At 29.1% G+C, this 6606-nt stretch overlaps 1 protein-coding gene across 1 annotated transcript; it reads left to right on the top strand.

Annotated features, from left to right (window-relative positions):
• The first annotated feature begins 4203 nt into the window (after window positions 1-4203).
• Window positions 4204-5123, top strand: LOC115724468 (auxin-induced protein X10A). Its single transcript, XM_030653759.2, has one exon. The coding sequence runs from the start codon at window positions 4303-4305 to the stop codon at window positions 4762-4764; it is 462 nt and encodes a 153-aa protein (XP_030509619.1). The 5' UTR covers window positions 4204-4302; the 3' UTR covers window positions 4765-5123.
• The last annotated feature ends 1483 nt before the right edge of the window (window positions 5124-6606 follow it).

The raw sequence follows: 6606 nt of genomic DNA, 5'->3' as shown, positions 1-6606 counted from the left end.
ATAGGCTAGTTGTAGTTAAAATTGATTCATACTTGAATTTGAAGATTCCTTCGACAACGTCAACCGTCTGTGTAACTGATGCTTCTTGGAAAAATGGCAAGGCAGGCCTAGTGGTTGGTTGGCCTGAAAGAGTTTCCAATACCAGCTCTTAGTTTGCAAAGTCTTGTATGGCCGACACTGCAAAAAATTGCTACTTTTAGTGAAAACTTTTTAGTCATAAAATAAATTTTTTGTGACTAAATGTGACTTTTAGTCACAACAAAAATTTACTTGTGACTAAAACATAATATTTAGCTACAAGTTGTCACTAATTTAGTTTTAGTCACAATACTTATTGTGACTAAAAACACATTTAGTCACAATAAATTGTAATTTTTGTAACTAATACTTTTAACCACGGACCTTTTAGTCACAACATAGAAATGATAATTTATAATTAGTCACAGCTTTTTATACTTTTAGTCACAAATTTTATTGAGACTAAAAGTAAATTTTTTGGTAGTACGAGTTAGCGATGGAAGTAGAATTTCTGGCCATTCTCCGGGCTCTTTAGTTGGGCATTGAAGTTGGTATTCACTTCATAAAAATTGCTTCGGACGCTTTGCTAGTGATGAAAGCTTTGGAGAAGAAGCAGTTGTCGCCATGTAGGAAAACCAGGACTGTAGTGTTAGAAATTTGAAAGCTTGTTAGTGCTTTTGAATATTATAATTTCGTTTTTATTAAAAGTTACTGATAGAGTAGCTAAATTGGCTAAAATTAATTGTCATATTGATAGAGTAATTGCTCAAAATATGCTAAAAATATATCGATCTTAGGCATAACTTCATTTTATATCAATTTTGGCACAATTTTTTTTACTGAAAAATTAACTTCATTAATGCGAGCAATTGCTCAAAATATACTAACCACATTGATCATGTTCATAGGCATAAATTCATATTATATCGTTTATATAATTTTTTTTTTATATTATATCAAATTTAACATAATTTTTAGTATTTAAATTTAAATCAATTTTTAGAATGAGAAGTAATGTTTTTTACAAGAAATATGCTATATAAGTATATAACACTACATTAATTTTTTGGCATTTCATAATAAATGCATCTCTAATATTTATTTATGCATTTAGAGATGGATGTACTATTTTAAAAAATAAAATTAAAAATATTGTATAAGTAAAGAACATTATTATTAAGGCTTAGTGATGTTTATATTTGTAAATGATTAATGATATTTTATTGTAATAATTATATTAAAAAAAACTCGAAATTTAATTATATCAATAATAATATAAAATCTTAATGCTAAGGACTATTGGTTTTATTTAAAATTTCTTATAAATAAATCTATTAGTAGCCATTATAAGTATAACCTAGTAATTTTACACCATCTCTAGAAGAGTGGTCTTAAATTTGAATATCATCTTGTCTAATTGCCTAATGATAAAAAAAAGAAAGAAATGAATCATAATAAAAAAAAAAAACCAAAATCATAAATGTTTAGCAAACAAAAAAATCCAATCATAAATTACATGCAATAGAAAGAAATATGAGGGATAAAAAAAGAAAGAGAAAGTAGTTTATCCCAGGCCATCATTGAAACCGATTGCCTATTGGTTGTGCAAGCTTTGAGAAGTAACATTCATACAAATTCTTTGTTTGGTGAAATAATAAGTGATTGTAAGAGTTTACTTACTCAAGTTAGAAATGTTTCATTTATTTTTGTTAAACGGTCAGCTAATGTAGTCGCTCATGAATTTGCTAGAGCATCTATATTACATCCTGATCGTATTTTCAGTATGGGGGATGTCCTAACTGATTTGCTTCCATGTGTGGTAGCTGAATTTGAAGGTTAAATAAAGTTGAATTTCCTTTCAAAAAAAAAAAAAAAATATACACAAGATTTCCCGGAATAGGAAAAATGACCTTTTCTCTTTAAGGAAAAAAAACATAAATATAATAAAGGAAAATTCTACAATGCACTCTTTGTGTATCGATGCATCCTTATTTATTTTGATATCTAAAAAATTACTTAGTCTAATTTTTTTTTATGGTCATATACATTATAATTTAAGACATCTGACAAAATTTTGAGAAATTTTTTCAAATTTCTCACGTCGAAAACAGTGTTTAAAGAGTCTATTCTACGCGTGACTTTTTTTTATTCTATACGCGTGTGAAATAGACGGTTTAAACATTGATTTCTATATTGTAAATTATTTTAAATTTCTCATAATTTTGCAGTATGTATTAAATAACTATAACGTACACAACCATGAAAAAAATTAGACTAAAAAATTCTGATAAATACTGAAAAAATTAGGAGTTGTATCAGTACACCCATCTTGATGGAGTGTATTAATTGTAGAAGCACCTTATAAGGGAAATTTGATTTTCTATACTTAGAAAATCAAAATTTTTTTTCCCTAAACCAAAAATTTAAAACCTAAAAAAACTATTCCTTTTTTTCAAAATCCCAAAAATACCCCCCTCACAATATTCTCTCTCTCTCTGCATCATCTCTCTCTCCCTCTATCTCACCCCAACCGCCCACCCTCACCCGAACCACCCTCACCCACCCACGTCAACCCCAACGCCGATCACCACCCTCACCCCCGTCGACCACGACCCCAACCCCTCCGACCCCAACCCCAACCCGAAAGAGCAACCCCGCCTCGAAACTTTTTTTTTTTTTTTTTTTCTGCGATTTGAGAGAGGGAAGAAGACAGAGGTCCGATGGTCGGACCTTGGGGGTCCGATGGGTCCGATGGTCGGACCCGAAGGTCCGACCGGCTTTTAATTTTTTTTTTTCCTGCGATTTGAGAGAGAGGGGAAGAGAGAGGTCCGATGGTCGGACCTTGGGGTCCGATGGGTCCGATTGGTCGGACCCCATCGGACCCCATGGTCCGACCATCGGACCTGGGGTGTGGGATTCTTGGGACCGGCTAGATAGAGAGAGAAAGAGAGATAGTTTTAGTTTGGGGGTATTTTTGGGGTTTTGAAAAAAAAAGTATAGTTTTTTTAGGGTTTAAATTATTGGTTTAGAAATCAAATTTTTTGATTTTCTAAGTATAGAAAATCAAATTTCCCCCTTATAATAAATATTAAATTAGCATTGATTAATGATAGCCTAATATCATCTTTTAACTCGTCTTTTATAGAAATTATTGATTGGACTTTTTGTTTTATTAAATAATAATTTAGACCTTTTATTTTTTTAAATAGTACAAAATAGACTATGAATTTAATTTTTATCAAATTAAAACTTAATAATAACGTGACTGACATGAAAGTTTTATGACGATAATAGTTATATATATACTTTTACACCTCTTCCGATTAGATTTTTTTAGATTGTTTACATTAAAATATTGACAAAAATTAAATTTAAGATTTATTTTATATTATTTTAAAAAATACAGAGTGTGAATTATAACTTAATAAAATAAAAGATTCAATCAATAATTTTGGAAAATAATATACTTCTACAATACATTCCATTAAAATGGGTGTACTGGTACAACCCCTAACTGTTTCAGTATCTATAAGAATTTTTTAGTCTAAATATTTTCATAGTCGTGTATGTTGTAGTTATTTAAGACATTCTGTAAAATTTTGAGAAATTCGGAATACTTTATAATATAGAAATCAATGTTTAAACCGTCTATTTCACATGCGTATAAAATAAAAAAGTCACGCGTGCAACAGACACTTTGAACACTGTTTTTGACGTGTTAAATTTTTTCGAATTTCTCAAAATTTTGCCAAATATCTTAAATAACTATAATGTATACGACAAAAAAAAAAAACTAAACTAAGTATTTTTTTAGATACCGAAATAAATAAAAGTGCATCGATACATTAATTTTAAGGAGATGTATTGTAGAATTTACCCATCTTTATAACAAAAATATTAAATTATTGATAAAAAAGAATATGTGTATATTAAATTAGTGTTTTTTATATGTTGAAACCAGAATTAGTAAAGTAATGAAATAATTCCCATGTTAGCCGTTGAGTTTTTATGGTGATACCAGCCACATGGCCTTGAGAAACAGCATATTAAAGAAGAAGAACAATTCAGTAATAATCACAAAAACCCAAGGGTATTTTCGTATTTTCACAAGCCTTGACTTTTTCGAAAGTACCCTACCGCACAACACATTAAAATATTCCCTTCTCTTAAATACCCCAATGTTCTCACACCATTTCATTTCTTCACTACTCAAATTCCTACTCTTTCTCACTTTCCGTCACTTTCTCGAGAAAATTTCAAAAAAAAAAAAAAACAAAAAGCAAAATGTGTCCGGCCATAGGAAGATGCAACAAGATTCGTCACATTGTTAGGATCCGGCAAATGTTGCAGCAGTGGCGAAGAAAGGCTCGGATCGCCGCCGCACGCGCCGCTCCTTCCGATGTTCCGGCTGGACACTTGGTGGTTTGCGTCGGAACCAGTTCGAGGAGATTCATCGTTCGAGCGACGTATCTGAACCATCCTTTGTTCAAGAATCTTTTGGTTCAAGCCGAAGAGGAGTACGGTTTCGCTAACCATGGACCGCTCTCGATCCCCTGCGACGAGGCTTGTTTCGAGGAAGTCCTCCGAGTCGTGACTCGTTCCTCCGATTCAGGTAACTCGGGCAGATTCATCGTCAACGCTGAGGAATTTCAGAGACGATGCAACTTAGATAGCAGGAAGAAGATCGAGTTCTTCGGCGAATCTCGACCGTTGCTTCATGATTTGTCTGATAAATCAGTCTGTTAATATGTAAAAAATCAAAAAAAAAAAGGAGGAAGAAGAAGAAGAAGCGAGTCAGACTCGGTCGCGTGACTCAGCTGAGTTGGCGAATTGCGAGTTGGTTCCGCTGAGTTTACTTTTTTACTAACATATTTTTCTTTTTTCCTTTTTTTTTATATATAAATTCATTTTTGAATTTATTATAATTATTTATATTATTAATTAACTAATTGATGATAAAAAAATTAGGGTGGTAGTGAGTTTGACCGAGTCGTCCCGAGTTGAATCGGAGTTGTGGTGAGATGGCTCAGGCTAGCTTGTAATTTGAGCTATTGTAAATTTCTGAGATTATCAATATATACAATCAAATGCTTTTATTAATATCACTATTAATTTGTTAATTAATACATATTTCCATTTTCTTTTATTATTTATTTTAATTACAATTTAAATTTAATGTACCAGTCGTGCAATTTATTTATTATTATTATTGGAAATTAATTTTATTTTTTGTTGAAATTAAGTTTTTTTTTCTGCCACACCATTTAAAGATATTTCACTACATATATGAGAAGAAACAACTAATGTAGTTTTATATATAAAAAAAATATATAAAAAACAAAAAAAATCCTATTTTAAATGAACAAATTTCTTTTTTTTTTTTTTTTTTCTCTAACCCAATCAATGACTAAGTTGAAGGTGTAATAATTTAATTATGGAAAGAAAAAAATATTTGCTCTCTTTTACTATTACTATACTTAGTTATTAGTTATTATTAGGCGTTTTAAGGATCACCACTCCATTTCAAAAAACAAATATGTATTTGCAAAATTTAATATTATTTAAGGTAATCATTAATCTCCCTTAATAAAATAAAGCATTTAGTATTTATTTTTTGTACCTCGTATACTTTTTTTAATTTATGGTTTGAGTTTTTAAAGTAGTTTCTATGTAAATTGTTATATGATTTTTGTTGTAATTTAAGTTGCTCTCCTAGTTGTAATAGAGATTTTTATGTAGAATTCCGTAAAAATATATAAAAAAAAATTATTTTAAAATATAACAATAAAAAAAAAATTCTTTTTGTTCTAAAACAAATATATATTTAGTATTAACATAGTTTATTATTTTGATTCTTTCATTGCTGTCAATTTAATGGAATTTTAGATAAAGGTGTTTTTAAGACTTTTTATATATAAATATATATTTTTTTTTATTAATTAATAAATGATTATATCTGATTCATTATTAATAAGAATTTCCGTTTATATTTTAAAAATAAATAATAAATCATTCTATCTTAAAATAAAGTTGATTAAGAATCTAATCAAACTCAGCTTTAATTAAAAATGAATTAACATCCCCTTTTTATTTTTGTTTTATTTTAAAGGGAGGCTCTTGTGTACTATAGTTACATCTTTATTCTAAAAGTCCAATTAATTAACTTATTAAGTTACTTTTAAAATCAAAGGATAAAAAGTTACCAACTAAAAGCACAACATTATTTATAGTAATTAATTAATTAACTATATATGTTGGTTGATGACTATGTATAAAGATAAAAAGCAAAAGCAAAAACTTATTAGAAGGGTTGTTTTTACTTTATCTTTTTTGTAATGTAAGGTACTATACTGTCCTTCTCAATACGAGGAGAAGAGATATATTGAAAAAGTTTCAAAAGACTTTGTGTTATAATCATCATGCCATACAGCCAAGCATATATATATATATAAATATATATTATATATATAATTAATTCTATATAGTGCTTGAAGCCAATGATCATGTTATGTGATTAATTGAGTGATTTTTCAACAACAAATCTTCTAACCCATTATGTGGTCTAATACACAAACATTTTCCAATATC

Source organism: Cannabis sativa, chromosome 6, assembly GCF_029168945.1.
Source record: "Cannabis sativa cultivar Pink pepper isolate KNU-18-1 chromosome 6, ASM2916894v1, whole genome shotgun sequence".
In the NCBI taxonomy this organism is placed as follows: domain Eukaryota; kingdom Viridiplantae; phylum Streptophyta; class Magnoliopsida; order Rosales; family Cannabaceae; genus Cannabis; species Cannabis sativa.
The sequence above is the reverse complement of the archived record's forward strand: the minus strand, read 5'-3'. Positions and strand labels throughout refer to the sequence as shown.